At 38.0% G+C, this 20550-nt stretch overlaps 1 protein-coding gene across 6 annotated transcripts in view; it reads right to left on the bottom strand.

Moving 5' to 3' along the window:
- ITSN1 (intersectin 1) overlaps positions 1 to 20550 on the bottom strand; it is a 248908-nt gene that overhangs the window by 103682 nt on the left and 124676 nt on the right. For all 6 annotated transcript variants that reach the window (XR_008517295.2, XM_024239271.3, XM_024239273.3 and 3 more), the window contains exons 11-16: positions 20333 to 20448; positions 15830 to 16092; positions 13266 to 13415; positions 13036 to 13176; positions 6945 to 7032; positions 6369 to 6508 (exon numbers count right to left, since the gene is read on the bottom strand). Coding sequence is in view for 5 of the 6 variants with exons in the window: in XM_024239271.3 (XP_024095039.1) it covers positions 6369 to 6508; positions 6945 to 7032; positions 13036 to 13176; positions 13266 to 13415; positions 15830 to 16092; positions 20333 to 20448 (898 nt within the window). In the remaining variant the exon portion in view is untranslated. The remainder of the gene's footprint in view (positions 1 to 6368; positions 6509 to 6944; positions 7033 to 13035; positions 13177 to 13265; positions 13416 to 15829; positions 16093 to 20332; positions 20449 to 20550) is intronic.

Genomic DNA, 20550 nt, shown 5'->3' with positions numbered 1-20550 from the left:
TGACCTCAAGTGATCCACTTGCCTCGAACTCCCAAAGTGCTAGGATTATAGGGATGAGCCACCGCACCTGGCCTGATTGGTTATTTAAATTCTGAAATGGGATATACTGTTTGAAAACATGTTCAAAAATTTAAATTTGAAGTCAATATTTAACAAAATAATAAAACTATTTCCCACGGCACAAAATGGTAGTCAGTGTGTCACAAGTGCTAAGGGAGATTGGAGCAAGGTGTGTGTGTGGAAGGGGGTGGGCAGAAGAGCTAGAAGCTCCTGTCCTCTCTGCAATAGGAAAAGGTAATTAGACACCCTCCGCCATGAGGCTTTGGGAAGTATTACCAGAAAGAGAAAACTGATTCCAGTTTGTCCTGAAAATCTGAATTTCCCTCAAAGTGTCTGCTTCAGTCACAAAGCAATATTCCATTAAGAGAAGAAAGTATTTTTTCAAAAGATTGAGTTCTTCTTAACCCTTTCCCAAATTACCTTTTATTAAATTTTTACAACCTTAAAAAGAAAAAAACCCCACGCTATAAGTAAAAAACTCAACCAAGCAGCCTACTGGTATGGTGCAGAATCTGACAGAATGAGTCAGAGCACTTTATTACTTCTGTGCAGAAGAGGTCTTTTCCAAAGGATCATACAGGTAAAAATAAGATTTTAGCTTGAACAAAATGAAAGAACCAAACATGATTCTACTAATTATGAGAAAGCAACATGGCTATATTAATTCACACGATTTCTCTCGCTGTCTCTGTGCCTCCTCTTTCTGAGTCTTTCTCCTTCATTGTTTCCCTTCACAAGCATTTTTTCCCTGACTTCTCACTCTGTTCTAGAGTTTTCTCCAGCTCTTTTCTTTATTCCTCTGGTTGCTAAACATTTTGCCTTTCACTGCCTTCATAATGAATGTGCCTCCCATGAAAGCTAGTGTCTGACAAACCAAGAGTATAAAGGCTTTAGTTAAGCAAACAACCTCATTTACTACAACTGGACTTCTCATTTCAACATCGATTCAGTTCTAAGAGCAATTTTTAGAACAGGTAGCATTATGGGGAGAATTTATATTTCTAACAGCCTCTTGTGTCTAATTTTAGAAGCCTGGATTTCCCAAGTATACTAAGGAATTAAATCATAATTGTGAATTAGTCTTAAATATTCAAACTTTGCTAGAAAATAAAATGCTATACACATTTGGAATAGTATACTCATCACAGTGTGTCTCCCATGACGGAAACATGCACATGACCCAAATAACAACCGAGCGCTTTCACATTTTTGCAGACAAGCTCAAATTCAATGATCTAAAATGCTTGTTAAAAAGACAAGACTACAGTATACAGTACCTTGTCCAGCTTGTAATTCAGTTTACACCACCATACACACACGCAACTCATCAATAGGAAAGAATCAATCATACTCCATGATTAATAATAACTAATAATTAACTTTTATAAAGAAGGCTTAGTACTTCATGGTAAATGCTATCTTAAGACACTGAGCACTCATCTGCGCAGGGGAAACTGAAGCACAGAGCTGGAGATGGTTCATCATTCTTAGTCTGAGAAAGATGTGCATTGCCTGAGTAGGGCATGGAGACCTTTAGAAAGAAGTCTAAGTGGATGACGCAGCCCAGGAGAACTGCCAGGCACTGCAACACTGCCTCCTCCATTGCCACTGACTGGAAGAAAGAAATGCTCAAATGTAAACGGCCATTCACATTAGGACTTGTCCAGTACACACTGACTAGACAGGAACCAACAAGGACTCAACTTTTCAACATGAAACATAAAATCTAGCTCCGTTGGGTGTTGGATTCTCCTTATTTGACCTCTTAAAGGAAAACTACAAGCTGTACTCTGTGCTGCTGCTCCATGTTAGAGCTAAGACATTAAAATATGGAACATTAGGCTGTCAGTGCCAAGGAAAACTGCTACAATAACTACTGACATCGCCAAGGTCAAGGTAAAGTCAGGTGCTACTGTCCAAAAAGTCCTGGCAGTAATGTTATTTAACACTTGTTTGACTCATAATTTTATGCCTATAGGTAAGCACTGTGTGTAAGAAAAACAACCACCCTTTTGGTACACAGAGTCTCCAAAAAAGTTGGGAGTTTTAATTTTTGTGTAAACTGAAGTAGAAGTCATAGATAATAATTTTAAATTGTTCTTTCTAGAATGTGGGTTTGAGAAGACTACCGATTTCTTAATAAGGTATTTGTTACATATAGAACACATTTTAAAAGCAGAAATTAATGGTAAATAAATTTTATCCACTGAATTAAAACTATTTTAAGATGTACTAATCCATGCTAGCAATAATCACAATAAAATTAATTATTCCTGGTTAATTCACTGTTCAAATATTTCATTTGATAATCAAAAACCTAAAATTTATCATGCATAGCAAGGACAGCATAAGTACAAAGGCTGCCAGTTGGGGAATTTATAGCATAAGAGCTTCAATATTTCAGGGTGCTATCGTTTCTCCTCTTCTCCCACCCTCTCTGTTTTTACAGACTTATTTAAAACCCAAAAGCAAAGTTTACTCGCTACAGTAAGATTCCTGTTTCCTTTCTCAAGTAATTATTGGTTTGGGTGGTAAATAGAAAGATATTTACATCTTAGGATCTTTTTCTGAATATATAAATATGACACCTAAAAGGTAAATATCTATTAAAATGCATGGAAAAACAGCCTTTTTTGGAAAACAAAAAATGAGCCTTCAATTTCCATGGATTAGGTAGAAACTTAAAGGCCCACGACTTTGAATATGGAGCCATTTAACAGAAGACCACAATTATAAGTATGCCTTACGTTTTCAATAGGTTGTTTCCTATACGAGACAAATACCTGTTAACCCGTAACTTTTTCCTCTTTAATTAATGCTTTGAGAATTTCTATCTTTGCTTATCAGATTTTGGGTAGGGAAGGGAGGAATGTTAATTCTTCCTGAACTGAAGAAAATGGGAGAAACCCACAAAAGACAAATTAATCTGAGCAAGACATTCTAGAAGAAAGAACTAAATCAGACTGTATGTTAAAAGAAAAGGAAAGAATAAGTGTATTTAGTTTTTTGACTAAATACGCTTCCTATACTTCCTAATCACTGTCTTATAACTCAGAATCTGGGCTGAACCAGGGTACGATTATTCCCTGTATTACCTTTATACCTAAGAAACTGGACATAACTCTGAGCATGCATCAAAGTAGGTGAATGACTTATTGCAATTTACCCAAAATAGTGAGAATCAGTTTTTGTTAAATGTTATCCTCATTTGTGGAGCCAGCCACTTAATATAGATTTAGTATCCTGATCAACTATTTTTAAAATTCTGTACTCTGTAAGGTACTCCTCCAGTGTTACGGTACTAATCTGTAATAAGGGAATTGCATTTCCTTCTTCCAGGTGAACAATCTACGTGAACATGAAATACAAAAGAACAGGAAGCCCTAATTTCTTTTCTGTACTCTCCAGCTGGCTTCCGTTAGGGAAAGGAAGGTTTAGGATACAGTAAATTCACATCATCAGGTTAGATGTGTGAAATGACACATCCCAGGAAGGCAGAAGTAATTTTTGCATCATCTGTGTGGATGCTCTAAAGGCACTGCCGATCAAGAGGGGAACTGAAGAAACCCCAAGAGTCAGGAAACTGGCTCCTCCTGGCCCATCTCTTCATCCAAGAAAACATAGTTGCTAATGGACACATGCTCTAAAGTCAGAAAAAAAGTATTTCATTTTCCAGTGTGGCTACAACAAAGAAAGTGGGCAAGTGACACTTAAGAGACTAAATGATAAATCCATCTCTGAGTTGTCTCAATCAAATTCTATAAATCTTTTGATTCTCCAATTTAATTATTTGTTTTGGCTTTACCAGGTTTGAGAGGAATACTAGAGATAATAACCATAACACAACATATTCACTAAGTCCTCCAAATGCGTGTTAAATAACAAAACAATATAGTTATACTGACCTGTGATTTGTTTACTGTTTTGTTTGTTTGTTTGTTTTTTGAGACAGGGTCTCACTCTGTTGCCCAGGCAGGAGTGCAGTGACACAATCATGGCTCACTGCAGCCCCGACCTCCCAGACTCAAGTGATTCTCTGACTTCAGCTTCCCAAGTAGCTGGGACTACAGGCACACGCCACCATACCCGACTAATTTTTGTGGTTTTTTTTTTTTTTTTTTTTTTTTTTGTAGAGACAGGGTTTCACCCTTTTGCCCAGGCTGGTCACGAATGATCCACCTGCTCAAGTGATCCACCTGCCTCCCAAAGTGCTGGGATTACAGGCACATGCCACCGTACCCGGCCTGACCTATGATTTTTTTAAACTCATCATATTAATTAAAGGTAAGAAGAGAAAGCCAAAATTAAAATTAAAAAACAAGAAGAAATATTCTTATTTAAAAATAAGCATATTTGGAAAAAAGGCTAGTGGAAAAGGGGGCGAAAATTGGCCTTTATGTAAGAAACTCTGTGATACTGAAAGCAGCCATAGTCGATTAAACAAAGTAGGGGTGACTCGCCACATATTAAGGGTGTTCTCTTTAGTAATGGCAACAGAAATTCAATCACCAAAATTATTTAATCTTCTAGACATTTATCAAAAGCCTCTCACTAGAGTATCATTTTCTAATACCTGAACCTTGTTTAGGGGAGTCAAATTTCTAGAAAAAGAATCTTAATGTGAAGGCACAAATCTGGACTACTGCCTGGGTTCAGAAGAAAGCTTAATATTTAACAGTTTATATCCCAAGAGACTATTAAAAAGCAATGCAGGCTTTGCAATAGTGCTTTTTTTTTTTTTTTTTTTGCTTATAAAAGAGACAAGTGACAATGAAAGTTAATGTGAGCATACTTTAACTGAACTTATTCTTTTTTGTTTTTTCGTTTTGTTTTTAATTGCACTTATTCTAGAGATGGTTAATTTACAGCTGTACTTCCAATACTGACATACCACACATAATCATATATGCATGAATATAGAACATATATAGTGTACACACATACACACACCATGTAAGCATGAAAGCAAAGTGAAGAAAAACACTAAGTTGGCTCAAATAATATTTCCCCTAAGAGCACTTTCCTGGAATTGTACAATTGAGAAAAGATCATTACCTAATACTCTGAAAGAACAGCACACATACCTCAAACTCAGATGTCTAGACAATTTGGCCTAGAATCTCAATCCAAAGGTCAACTATTATAAAAGTTACAAATATGCTAATTTTTAATTTTGTTTTTAGAATTATAGAATAGGAGTTTTACTTCTTCCTACTGTCAAAAGCTGAATTGGCTAAAAAGAATTTTAAGTCAGAAAAGGAAAACAAATATTTGGAGGGGAAAAAAGTATAACATCTAATTTCTTATAAGAATAACAAAAACGCTAATATCTACATACATCTAAAGTAGTATATGATTGTTTATAAGAAATAAACCGTTTGTGTTCTGATTTTAAGAATTAACATTCCTGTTTTTTTTGAGACAGAGTCTTGCTCTGTCACCCAGGCTGGAGTGCAGTGGCGTGATCTTGGCTCACTGCAAGCTCCGCCTCCTGGGTTCACACCATTCTTCTGCCTCAGCCTCCCAAGTAGCTGAGACTACAGGCGCCCACCACCACACCTGGCTAATTTTTTATATGATTAGTAGAGACGGGGTTTCACCGTGTTAGCCAGGATGGTCTCGATCTCCTGACCTCGTGATCCGCCTGCCTCGGCCTCCCAAAGGGCTGGGATTACAGGCATGAGCCACCACGCCCGGCCAAGAACTAACATTCTTAAGATGATACAGTTGTAAAGTTAAATCACAAATACCAAATCTGAAAGAGGCTGTGATCTAACCATTTTACATTTCCTCAGAGTTTTGGCATTTTCCCAATTTTACTGTGCAAATGTGACAAAACCATACACCACTTCTGCCACAAGAGACAAAAGCAATTACTCCACTAAACAGTAAGATTTAAAAATGAGGTAACAAAATAAAGATCTACATTTAAGCGCAATGAAGATAAGAAGTGGCAGAAAAATTATTAGTTTTAAAAAAGAAAACAATCCCTTTTAGTAGTATTCAAAGAACATAAGAAAGATAAAGCTTTTGGACTCAACTTGATGTGACTATAAACAGACAAAAGAATGGAGATGTGTCAAAATGTGATTCAGGTTAAAAATAGATGTCATGCTGAGGCCACTCATTCAGCCCTAATTTACAGATGCCAAATTAATTTTTATATTTTCAAGGAGAAAAGTGCAATTTAGATTGTCTCACAATGGCATAATAAATTTTTCTGCCTGTGATTAAATAGCAACTAATCATTTGGACAGTTAAAAAAATTAAAGGTAGGACATACATGCAGGTACACATAGAAGAGTTACCTTCAGCTGATTATTGAAAATATCAATCTCCTGTAGTTTTGATCTAGTTTCTTTCTCCACTTCATCCAGTTGGTCTCGTAGCTGCTGCCGAGCTAGTTCTTTTGCTTCTAAGGCTCTTTTAAGTGTAACAAGTGAATCTCCTATTTTAGAAAAACATTGCAAAGATAAGAAAAACTTTAATTTGCAGTGAGGAAAATGTTTTGTAATGTTCTCATTTCACTTAAGGAAATTCTTGCTGGTTAAAAAATAAGAAAAGGCCGGGCACGGTGGCCTACATCTGTAATCCCAGCACTTTGGGGGACCAAAGCGGGCGGATCACCTGGGGTCAGGAGTTCGAGACCAGCCTGGCCAATATAGTGAAACCCCATCTCTACTAAAAATACAAAAACTAGCTGGGTGTGGTGGCATGCACCTGTAGTCCCAGCTGCTTGGGAGGCTGAGGCAAGAGAATCTTGAACCCAGGAGGCAGAGGTTACAGTGGAGCGCCACTGCACTCCAGCCTGGGGGACAGAGTGAACTCCATCTCAAAAAAAGAAAGAGTAAAGAAAAGGTCAACTTTAAAAATAAGACACCTACTGTGCAAACTGTTCTGCTGAACTTGTTTTAATTGGTCATTAAGTATCTGTTTTTCTGGAATAAGTCTTCCAAGCATTTGCTGAGATTCCTGGGAAGGAAGGAGGAAAATAGTAATGAATGACAGGGAAGGCTACCACATCTACATTAAGATCCAGGCAGAGCTTAAGTCAGTTTTCTCAGACTCTTCCCAAATCCTGCATGGTGAAGCTGCATTTAATTATTAATTAGGTGTGGCTCCTGCTTTCTTGCCAAGAAATTAACTCTGTTTGCCAAATGCTTTTCCCTAGACAGTTACAGCTTCCCTGATATTTCCTATATTTTTGTTGACTTACTGGATATTTATAAGCTTCAAAAAATGTACATGAAGTACTACTCCACAGAGATAAACTGAAGTAATGATCTTCCAATGGCACCAGGATCAAATGCAAATGCAGTGATCCTACTGTTTGTAAACTAACTCAGTGGTCTAAATAGGAGCTACCCTATTACTCTATCCTGAACTTTGATACTTACTAAGGCTGAACTTAGGTTTATCGTATATCTGAAGTTGGAAACAGAAATCAAAGATTTTTAACAACTAGAATCTTAGCTGCTGTATATATTTTTCCATCACACTGGATGGAATTTTAAACAGGTACACAAAAGTTTTGAAGCAACTATTTTTTTAACTGACACAAGAAAAAAGTTAAGCCACACTGCACAGGCTGTTTGGAATTTTTGTGGTTAACTTGCCAATAACAGTATTTGCTTAAATTCAGCCGAAAATATCCTGTATAGTTTCTGCACGTTTCAGTAAAATGGCAGCCTTCCCAGGTTATAATAAAGAATATTTGACTTTTATTTTTACCTTGATAAAAAATGAGCTCTATGTATTGACTTTTTGTTTGAAAACCTGAAAATGCCTTAATTAAAATTTTTCATCAGAAGCTAAAAACCAGTCCATTTTGGAATAACCACCTTTAGATAAAGACTGGCTTATGTGGAATAAATCTCTGTGTAATGCATGTCTAAATGGTAGAAAGAGTTAACTCAATAGCTAGAATTTAGAAGCATCTTCTCCTATGAATGATCCATACCAGAAAAAAAAAAAATCTTGATAAAACAGAGCACACAAATCAGATCTGACTTATCTCCAAAGCAAGTATCTGCTAATCCCTGTACAGAAAGGGAACCAATATCTGATTACCTACTACATACTTTTCTTTCTTCAAATAATGTTTTATTTTTCACTTCATTACATTTTTGGGAATCTTGATTTTTATCATATTATCAATAAGTGAACAGTCTAAGAATCAATCTTAAATAATAAAAATTGTACTTGGTCATATAGTATTAGGTGATAATATTTAGTTTAATAAACATGTGGCTTTCATCCCTAAATTTTCCAGAATATTTTATGAAACTTTACCTCAAGAGTTAAAGAAAGACACATAAAGAGAGTTAACACATAGAAAAATATACTTAGGCCAAGGTGGGCAGATCACCTGAGGTCAGGAGTTTGAGACCAGCCTGGCCAACATGGTGAAACGCCATCTCTACAAAAAATATAAAAATTAGCCAGGCGTGGTGGTGCTTGCCTGTAATCCCTGCTACTGGGGAGGCTGAGGCAGGAGAATCACTTGAACTCAGGAAGCAGAGGTTGTAGTGAGCCAAGATCGCACCACTGCATTCTAGCCTGGGCAACAGTGAGACTTTGTCTCAAAGAAAAATATACTTTAAAAAGGTGCATGCATTTTGCAATATTTTAAAATAATTTCCAGCAATCAACTTCCGGTACTTTTTCCTTTACAAATCTCAAATTTCAAATGTATAAGGACTTTCTTAGGACTTCAAAGTACATGAAACAATAACTGAACAGAAATGAAAGGAAGATATACAAATCCACAATGACCAGGATTTCAGTGTTCCACTCTCAGTAGCTAATAAAAGTAGTCACAAAATCAGTCAAGACACAGGAGACTTGAAGACCGCCATGAATCAACTTGATCTAACTGACATTTAGGGGACACTCTACCTAATTACAACAGCATGCACATTCTTTTCAAGTGCCCATAGAATATTCCCCAAGACAGAGCATACGCTGAGCCATAAATCTCAATAAATGTGAAAGAATTAAAAGAAATTACAAAGAAAATTTTTAAAAGATTTTGAATTGAATAAATATGAAAATGCAACATATTAAAAATTTGTGGGATATGGCAATGTCAGTGTTTAGATGGAAATTTAAAGCTTAAAATGTTTGTATCAAAAATGAAGAAAGGTCCAAAATCAATTATCTAAACTTCCTCCTTATGAAGCTTGAGAAAAAAAAAAATTAAACCCTAAATAAGTAAATGGAAGAAACAAGAGAAAGAACAAAAATAGAACAGAAAACAGACATACCACAGAGAAAACCAATAAAGCCAAGGGCTTATTAAAAAAAAAAATCAATAAAGCCAAGAACTTATTTTTCAAAAATCAACAAACTCCAGATAGACTGATCAAGAAAAGGAGGAGGAGGAGAGAGAGAGTAGGAGAAAGGAGAGAAGAAGGGGTTAGGAAAGAAAAGGAGAAGGAAGCACGGAGACAGAGTGAGAGGACACAAATTACCAATATCAGGAAAGAAAGAAGGGACATCACTACAGATACTACAGACTTACATACAATAAGAGAATGTTATAAACAACTTTATACAAGTAAATTTAATAATTTAGAAAATATAAACAAATTCATTGACAGATACAAATAATCAAAACAGATTCAAGGAGAAGAAAATCAGAATAGCCCTATAACTACATAATAAATTTTATAATTAAGTCTTCAAGAAAGCTCCAGGCCCAGAGGCCTTCACTGGTGAATGCCACCAAAATTTAAAGAAGAAATGCTATTTCAACACAAACATTTTTAGAAAATAGAGGAGGAAGGAATACTTTCCAACTCATTTTCTGAGGCCAGCATTACCCTGATATCAAAACTAGACAAGAATATTAGAAGAACACTAAAAACCAGTATCTCTGTTGAATTGAATTCAACAGATTTAAAAAGATCCTTAATAAAATAATGGGAAATGGAATGTAGTGAAATATTTTAATAAAGGGTAATATACCATGACCAAGAGTGGTTTATCCCAAGAATGGAAGGCTGATTTAACATCCAAATGGCAACCATGTATTTCATCATATTAACAAAGTAAGAAAGAAAAAACACATACTTATCTCAATAGATGCGGGAAAAAACATATGATCTAATTCAACACCCATTCATCATAAAAACCCTCAGCAAAAAGGGAAGTCCATCAACCTGATAAAAGGTGTTTACAAGAACTCTGGTTAACACTATACTCAATGGTGAGAGAGCTTTCCTTCATTGAGAGGGAACAAGGCTCTTCCCACTTCTATCCAATATAGTATGGGAGGTTCTGGTCAACAAAGTAAGACACACAAAGGAAGTTAGTTAAGCAATCACAGATACAAGGTCAATATACAAAAATAAATTCTATTTCCATATACTGGCACCGAACAACTGGAAACTAAAATAAAAATATGCAATATACAATAGCATCAAAAGCCACAAAATACTTAGGGATAAACTTTACAAAGTATGTACAAGACTTGGACACTGCAAACTACAAAACATTGCTGAGAGAAATTTATAACTACCTAAATAGAGATTTATGCCATAGATTTACTATTACTAAGATGTCAAATCTTCCCAAATTGATTTATAAATTCAATGGAATTCCAACAAAATTCCAAGCATTTTTGCAAAAACTGATAAGCTGATTCTAAAATGTACATGGAAATGTTAAGGACCTGGAATAACCAAAAACAATTCTAAAAAGAACAATAACAGAGAATTCGTATCACTTGACTTCAAAAATTAGGTATCAACAGAGTGGATACTGGTAAAGGACAGACAGATCAAAAGAACAGAATAGAATCCAGAATAGACCATTACAAATATGTTCAACCGATTTTCAACAAGCTACCAAGGTAACTCAATGGGAGAAAAGCCAGTGTTTTTAATAAATGGTGCTATAACAACTGTGTATCAGTACGTAAAAATATAAACCTCAACCTTTACCTTATACTATCTGCAAAAATCAACTTGAAATAGCTCATAGACCTAAACATGTAAGATACAACTATGAAACTTAAAATTTTATGTTTTTTTCAATTTATAAAAACTTGTAAAAATTATTTTTTTTAAGCCCCAAAACCTTCTAGAAGAAAATAAAATATTTGCAGTCAAGGGGTAGTCAAAGATTTCTCAGATAGAACATAAAAAGCATGAACACCAAAAGAAAAAAAATGGTAAACTGAACTTCATCAAAATTTAAAACTTCTGCCCTTTAAAAAATACCATTAACAAAAATTAAACCCAAGCCAGACTGGGAGAAAATATTTGCAAAACATGTATCTGACAAATGACTTGTTAAGAATATAAAAAGAACTTTTATAAGTAAATAGTAAGACAAACAGCCCAATAAAAAATGGGCAAAAGATTTGTTCAGACACTTCAACGAAGACATACAGTAAAAGATACTCGCCAATAAACATGTAAGATGATTCCCAACACCATTAGCCTTCAGGGAAATACAAATTAAATGATCAGAATGTAAAATGGTACAAACTCTTTGCAGTTTGACAGTTCTCTTTCTTTTCTTTCTCTTTTCTTTTTTTTTTTTTTTGAACAGGTCTTGTTCTGTGGCCCAGGCTGTCAGTGGCTCAATCATAGCTCACTGCAGCCTCGATATCCTGGGCTCAAGTGGTCCTCCTGCCTCAGGCAGGTACTACAGGTGAATGCCCCCATGCCAGCTAATTTTTAATTTTTTTTTTTTTTAGAGATGGGGTCTTGCTATGTTGCCCAGGCTGGTCTCAAACTCCTGAGCTCAACCAATCCTCTTACCTTGCCCTCTCAAAGTATTGGGTTTACAGGTGTGACCCACTGTGCCCAGCCTGACAGTTTCTTATGGGGTTAAATATACACTTATATGACACAGTAGTTCCATTCCTAAAAGTTTACCCAAGAGAAATAAAACATTTCCACATAAAGACTTGTACATAAATGCTCACTGCAGTTTTATTTATAAAAGGTCCACACTGGACAGAACCTGAATATCAACCAATAGGTGAATGGACATATAAGGAAACACTACTCAGCGACGAAAAGAAACAAAGGAGTCATTCACTCAGTAACATGGATACATCTCAAAAACATCATGCTGAGAAAAAGCTTAACATAAAGGAGTAACAGACAAATATGATCATCTGCAGGCAATATTTACATGAATTTGATGCCCCTGTAGTTCAACACTTGATACCAAACCAGGTGATATTATAACAACTTTGGATAGGCTTTAAAATGAAGACAGAACTACTAATAGTGCTCTGTGTCTCCAACTATTTAGTACACATATAGCTCTCATATGACCCCCTAAAATACTTCAGTGTACTTATTTATTGTAATTACCACAGTAAAGCCAAAGTCCTGTTGGTGGACTACAGGTTCTGTGTGATCCAGCTCCCACCTGCTCTAACCAGTAGTCTCCTTGCTGTAACTGGCATCTCAGAGTCCTGTTACGGCCTCAGGACTTTGGCACTGCTATTTCCTTGCCTAGATCTTGCTCTGCCAGATACCCACATGGCTTAGCCTATCATTAATTTCAAGTCTCTGCTCAAATGTCACCATCCAGAAAGACCTGTCTTGGCTACCTTAGTTAAAATCACAACCTTTCCTATCCCTAGGACTCTCTATTCCCTTCCCTACTCACTCTCCATAGCGCTTTTCATCTTCTAATACAGTACACACTTTATTTTGTTAGTCTCTGTTCCTCCTGCAGAGGGTAAGCTCCCAGAAGACAGAGTGTCTGTCCCTGCTGTAGCCTCAGAAACTGCAAAAGCACCTGGCCTGAAGCAGTGCTCAGTAAACATTTGCTGAGTTTGTCTCCTTGAGAGGCTACTTTTCACACAAGGACCCTGTCTACTTCATTTTTGCTTCCTAGTGCCTAGTACAAGATAGTTGCTTAATGTTTACTGAATAAGTAAGTAAATGACATGAATTAAAGAAAAGGATGCCAGTTTAACAGCTTTTAAGAAGCATATTTCCTCACCTGTAATTGTTGCTGTAGATGGGTGATTTCGGCAATTCTCAACTCTCTAGATTTGTTTGTGCTCTCAATTTCTTGCCTTTGGGTGGTCAGTCGACATCTGATATCTTGAAGTTTCCCTTCTAGTTGATGCTTTTTATCATTCTTGAACAAATGAAAGATAATAAAAATTATTACTGTTTTTAATGGTTTCATCTTAGTATATTTCCAAAGTATAACCAAACTTCACTCACTAGAGCTTCTAATTCAAATTCCAAAGTCTTTTTCTTTGCTTTCAGTACAACTATGTCCTCTTGTTCTTTGTTTCTTTGATTTAGTAGTTCTTGCCTTCGATTCCGTTCCCACTCAAGTTGTCGTTGCCTTTCAAGTTCCCGTTTTGCAGCCTGTGACATTTATAAAGAGACAAATTACTAATTTTTCAGTTTTTACACTACACAATGTCTTTTCACAAAAGTGGCATCTAGGAAGTCTTTCCTTTTAGGGATGAAATATTAAACATTACAAGAAATCACATTACAAAACAAAAAATAACTTATAAAAATATGGTATTCCTTCTATTAGAATAAAGGGAATACACAGAACTGGCTATTATATTTACATAATACTACATTTACGTAAGATGACAGGATCATTTCCCCATTAGAATTCCATTCTTTATGCCTTCAAGAATGCTTGATGTGCTAACTAAAAATGCTCCTTCTTATTTACTGACATGCCAAGAAGGAAAATTTCTGTAGTAAAATCAAACTAAAACACCCCGAACAAAAACAAACAAAAGTTGATCTTACTACACCGAAAGAGAAATTATTACTTAACTCGTTTTAAAAGTCTGCGACTGCCCCCTTCCTAATCATTCATTTCCTTTTTACCACAAAAGCTTTTGCTCCCTCCAATGACTGGCTCTGATGACTGCTAGATAGAGTACATATCAGAGCATCTGACAGTCTATCGGAACTGCCTCTGACTCATGGGTCCTCCAACTACACCTGGCACATGGTAAATGTCTATCAAATAATTCTGAATAAATACTCTAGAATATCATTTTTTTGGTATGTTGAAGAAAAGTTTGCCTATCTTTGTTCATTCTGAAAATTAAAAGTTTGTTAGTGTCTGTCTGAACAAAAAGGAGTTACGGGACGGGGCGCAGTGGCTCACGCTTGTAATCCTAGCATTTTGGGAGGCCGAGGCAGGCGGATCACCTGAGGTCAGGAGTTTGAGACCAGCCTGGGCAACATGGCAAAACCCTGTCTCTACTAAAAATACAAAAATCAGCCAGGCGTTGTGGCTCATGCCTGTAATCCCAGCTACTCCGGAGGCTGAGGCAGGTGAATCACTTGAACCCAGAAGGTGAAGGTTGCAGTGAACTGAGATCATGCCACTGCATTCCAGCCTGGGCGACAGAGCGAGACTCTGTCTCAAAAACAAAAAAAAAAAAAGGAGTTATGGCTATAAGTTTTGTTTCTTTCTTTTTTTGAGACAGGGTCTTGTTCTGTCACCTAGGCTAGAATGCAGTGGCCTCCAACTACTGGCCTCAAGTGATCATCCCTCCTTAGCCTCCCGAAGTGCTGGGATTACAGGCTTGAGGCACAGCACTCAGGCTATTTTTTTACATCGAAAAATTCCCCATTTTTATCTTTCATTCACATGAGAGAACCATGTGTTGCTTCTGCAGTAATGTACTAACATTGGAAAGAGAGACAAGATTTGCTTAGCCCCTTTCCAGGTATGGCGCTAAACTTATGAAGCCTTCCATAGAATATAGGGAGGATGTCCCAGACATATTTTTAAAAGAGTTTAAAAAGAAGGTTGCACAGGCCGGGTGCGGTGGCTCATGCCTGTAATCCCAGCACTTTGGGAGGCTGAGGCGGGTGATCACCTGAGGTCAGGAGTTCAAGATCAGCCTGACCAACATGGTGAAACCTCATCTCTACTAAAAATATGAAATATTAGCTGGGCATGGTGGCGGGCACCTGTAATCCCAGCTACTCAGGAGACTGAGGCAGGAGAATCGCTTGAACCCAGGAGGCAGAGGTTGCAGTGAGCTGAGATCATGCCACTGCATTCCAGCCTGGAAGTGACAGGGCGAGACTCTGCCTCAAAAAAAAAAAAAAAAAAAGATTGCAGAACAATGAACAATGTAATTGGTACGACGCTATTACAGTGGTTTTTAAAAAATTATACAGCCCTTACACTCTCCACCATATAAACCTTTATATTTTTATATAGGTGTATATAGAGAAAACAGTCTGGAAAAACACTTAACTGGTATCAGTGGTTTGTTACAAAATTGTATCATCAAAAACTCGTATATTAATGTTCATAACAGCATTGTTTATAGTAGCCACAATGACCATCAACTGCTGAATGAATTAAAAAATGTGGTATACCCATATAATGAATTACTCAGCCATAAACAGGAATAAAGGACTGATTCATTTTACAATGTGGATGAACCTTGAAAACATTATGCTAAATGAAAGCCAGAAACAAAAGTCCATATATTGATGATTCCATTTATAAAAAATGTCCTGAATAAGTAAATCTAGAAAGATAGAAAGTAAATTAATGATAGGAGCTGGAGGGAGAAAGAAATGGGGAGTAGCTGCTTAATGGGTAAAGAGCTGGAGTGATGAAAATGTTCTGGAATTAGGGACGATGGTTGCACAACTTTGGGAATATACTAAAACTACTGAATTGTAAAAAGACAGACAAAGATGGCATGAATAGAGCACTTGGATAACTCTGAAAAGGGGTGATCGCACACTAACTCAGGGTGGCTCCACTCTCGCCTGCTTACCTCTCGCCTCTCAATTTCCTTCCTCCTCTCCTCCTCTCTCTGCCGTTCTAGCTCCCGCTGCTTTTCCAATTGCTTCTCCAGTTCCAGTTGTCTTTTGCGCTCTAGCTCCTGGCGCTCACGCTCCTTCCTCTCCTGCTCCGCCCGCTCCAGCTGGGCCAGGCGCTCCTGCTCCTTGCGCTGCTGCTCCAGGAGAGCTTGCCTTCGTTTCTCCAGTTCCAGGTTGCCACGTTCAAAGTTCTCCCGCTTCTTATCTTCAAACGTTACTTCAGACAAGGAACACAGCAACTATGAAAACTCAAGATTTTCAACGTAGTCTTTTCAAAGGAAAACTCACCAGTGTATTTGAAACTTGTAGTACAAACCCAAACCCAGAACTCCCTAAGCTTCTGTGTCCCTGTTAATGAGCACAACGAAAACCCCCTTTGCCTAACCTCTCTGCTTATATCTTCTCCTCCACGCCAAACACTGTTTCTAAAAGATCCTTATCTAGCAGTTCTACATCACCACCCAGACTCCTTTCCTTCCCTGTTACTCCATCCTTTCCCTTCTTCCCATGAACTTGCCCTAGGAATTAACCCCCTCTCTTCCGGACCATGAGTCTCTGTCTCTCTCCCTCCTTCCCTTTGCCTTGTAACTGTGCTGATGAGTCCTCTATTCTAACAAGATTTCTCAAAGCAGAGCGAAAGGTGAGCATTCCGCTTTTCACACTGAAGAACAAGCTGTGCCCTGATCCTTATCGAGATCACAGTCAGTCAACAATTTTTTCTAACCCATTATTCAGTTTCCTTCTTTGACACATCAATTATAAATTTAGAATGATTACTCAGTTCTATCCTTTTTTTTCTAATACTTTGTTTATGTCCATTTTATTTCTTCATTTTCTACAATCCCATCATCCGTGTCCCTTACTGTCCTCAGCAGTGTCTATTTCATTTCTGTGTTGGCCTCACGCAATCCTCCTTGGAACCAACGCCGGCCGGGGGGCGCTCATTGCCACCCTGTGCAGCATGCCAGTCCCTGGTCCACGGCTATCTAAGAACCATCGCTTCTCACTCTGCCTTGAGATCTGCACCTGTGAGCATCCTTCTTTGGCTTCTTCCCACATTCCTGTTTGGACTTCACTGCTTTAGGCAGACTTCCTTCACATACTGTAGTCAGTGATTAGAGATGAAAGCGGGCAAGTATGTTTTGGTTTTCTTGCTCACCTTTGGTGATTTCAGAGGAGATGGTATCCTCTACTCTGATATCTTAAAATTCAAAGTCCTGGCTGGGGGCAGTGGCTCACACCTGTAATCCCAGCACTTTGGGAGGCTGAGGTGGGTGGATCACTTGAGGTCAGGAGTTCCATACCAGCCTGGCCAACATGGTGAAACCCACTGTCTACTAAAAATACAAAAAAATTAGCCGGGTGTGGTGGCAGGCACCTATAATCCCAGCTACTTGGGAGGCTGAGACAGGAGAATCACTTAAAGCTGGGAGGCAGAGGTTGCAGTGAGACAAGATTGCGCTACTGCACTCCAGCCTGGGTGATGAGCAGACTCTGTCTCAAAAAAAAAAAAAATTCAAAGTCCCCCTACCACAGAAAGGGATGATGTAATGATACATGCTGCAAGGTGGATGAATCTTAAAAATATTGTGCCAAGTGAAAGATGTCAGTCATAAACAGTCATATATGATTCCATTTATATGAAATATCCACAATAGGTAAATCCCAAGAATCAGAAAGCAGATTGGTGGTTGCCAGGGGCTGGAGGGAGTGATGGATACGGAGTTTTGTTGTGAGGTGAGGAAAGTATCTTGGGACAAGAGAGGTTGTGGCTGCAAGACACTGTGAATGCACTAAATGTCATTGTTAGGAACTGAATGTTTGTGTCGCCTCACCAAAATCCATACGTTTAAGCCCTAATTACCCTAATGTGATATTTGGAGATAGAGCCTCTGGAAGGTTAAGATTAGATTAGCTGGCCAGGCACGGTAGCTCACACCTGTAATTCCAGCACTTTGGGAGGCCGAGGCAGGCAGATCACCAGAGGTCAGGAGTTCGAGAGCAGCCTGACCAACATGGAGGAACCCTAGCTCTACTAAAAATAAAAAATTAGCTGGGCGTGGTGGCACATGCCTGTAGTCCCAGCTACTCAGGAGGCTGAGGCAGAAGAATTGCTTGAACCCGAGAGGCGGAGGTTGCGGTGAGCCGAGATCGCGCCATTGCACTCCAGCCTGGGCAACAAGAGCAAAACTCCGTCTCAAAAACAAAATAAAACAAAAAAAATTAGCCGTTGAGAGTGGGGCCCTTATGATAAATTAATATCCTTATAAAAAGACGGGGACCGCCGAGTGCAGTGGCTCACACCTGTAATCCCAACACTTTTTGGGAGGCCGAGGTGGGGGGATCACCTAAGGTCAGGAGTTCGAGACCAGCCTGACCAACATGGTGAAACCTCCGTCTCTACTAAAAATACAAAATTAGCTGGGTGTGGTGGCGCATGCCTGTAGTCCCAGCTACTTGGGAGGTTGAGGCAGGAGAATCACTAGAACCCAGGAGGCGGAGGCTGCAGTGAGCCGAGATTACGCCATTGCACTCCAGCCTGGGCAACAAGAGTGAAACACCGTCTCAAAAAAAAAAAAAAAAAAAAAAGGCAGGGACAGAGATAGAGAAAAGAGAGAGAGGAGAGATCTGTCTCCCTCTGCATGCATAAACCAAGGAAATCCCATGTGAGCAAAAAAAGTGAAGGCTACTGTCTGCATGCCGCGAAGAGGGCCCTCACTGGGAACCAAATCTGCACACCGTGATCTTGGACTTCCAGCCTCCAGAAAGGTGAGAGATAAAATTCCCACTGTTCAAGCTGCCCCGTCTATGCTATTTTGTTATGGCAGTCCAAGCAGACAAGACAGCCACTGAACTGAACATTTTGTATTACGTGAATCTCATCTCAATTTTAAAAACTCTCCAAGTCTCTATACATCTTTTTAATTCCAGCATCTGGCAATATTCCTAGTACGTAGGAGGCATATAATAAATGGCTATTGAAGGAATGAATACACAAATGAAATCTCTGATAATGTTGCTTCCTGTTCAAAATTTTAAATGAATGTCTACTAAAAACAGAAAAAGAAAATTCGGCATTCCAAGCATTCCTGTCCTTATCTGCCATTGAAATTTCATTCTCATTGTTATCAAAACCTGAACTGTTCTCACTTCCACTTGTGGTGACCCTATTCATCTTCAACTCTCAACTCAACTGTGACCTCCTCCACAGACATTTAATTCCTCATCTCTTCCCCAGTCTACACCAACCAACCATAAGTGAGGTCTCTTGTGCACCTATAATAGTCTCGAGGAATTTATCCCACTCACATACTGCTTAAGTGATTGCTTATATGGATGTCTTAAATCCTCTAATATATTTTAAAGTTTCTAGAGAGTATGAACCATGTATTAACATTTAGATTCTTTGCTCAACATGCAGCCTTGCACATAAAATATTTCCAATAGTATTTCATCAGTGAACAAAAGGTAATTTAGTTTAGACAATAAACTGGGACAGCTAGTGTTCTGACCAGACCAATTAACTGCTGAGCATCTTAAATGCAGCAAAATGACACCGACAAAGTATTTATCATAAAAGACTCCATAATTTCATTTGCTTCTTAGTATCATTATCATCTCATCATTAATAATTCATAGCCACCTTAGAATATTTTAATAGTATGATAGATTTATCATTGTAAATGAGGATTATTTAAAATAGGTTCAGGCTGGGCGCAGTGACTCACGCCTATAATCCCAGCACTTTGGGAGGCTGAGGTAGGTGGATCACTTGAGGTCAGGAGTTCGAGATCAGCCTGGCCAACACAGTGAAACCCTGTCTCTACTAAAAATACAAAAATTAGCTGGGCGTGGTGCACGTGCCTGTAGTCCCAACTACTCCAGAGGCTGAGGCAGGAGAATTGCTTGAATCTGGGAGGCGGAGGTTGCAGTGAGCCTAGATTGCGCCACTGCACTCCTGCCTGGGTAACAGAGTGAGACTCCATCTCAAAAAACAAAATAAATAAAATAAAATAGGTTCACATTAAATTTAAAATAGGTTCCTGCAATTAAGGAGTTTCCAATTCTCTTATAACAACATGAGAAAATAACAGTAGATGATTTGACTTTCTATTTCTGCACTGGTGGTATTAAGCAATCACCTTAATACTCATCAGTTTTTAGTGTTGTATATTCTATGGATAACATTTACATAATTTTTGTTTAGCAGTTTATAATCAGATTTCAAGTTACAAGTTAGAACAGTGCATTAGCAAAGTGCATAATGTTCTTATTTCTCTATCCAGACCCAAATCCATAAGCTTAATTAACAATTATCTCTGACTAAGGTCAGTTAAGTTACAAGGCAAAAATGTCAAAAACTAAATTTATGTTTACCTCTATATTTGTCTTAGAGATAGGAAATCTCTAATTTCGTTTAATCTAAATGATTTAACTCAATATAAAGGCTGCCTTACCAGGTAATTTCTTTTCTAATTGTTGTTGTTCATCTTCTAAAACTGGTTCCTCTGGTAGCCTCTGATCTACAGATGTTGAGCTTATGACAGATATACCACTGCCAGATCGAACTCTTCTGCAATTGCGGGGAAAAAGAAAAATAGATTCACACAGAGCTGTCTAGGTGGAGTTGGACAAGTTATGAAGAAGAATTTTTGAAGATTTTACCATACCATGG

The sequence above is a fragment of the Pongo abelii genome, chromosome 22, assembly GCF_028885655.2.
Source record: "Pongo abelii isolate AG06213 chromosome 22, NHGRI_mPonAbe1-v2.0_pri, whole genome shotgun sequence".
NCBI lineage: Eukaryota > Metazoa > Chordata > Mammalia > Primates > Hominidae > Pongo > Pongo abelii.
The sequence above is the reverse complement of the archived record's forward strand: the minus strand, read 5'-3'. Positions and strand labels throughout refer to the sequence as shown.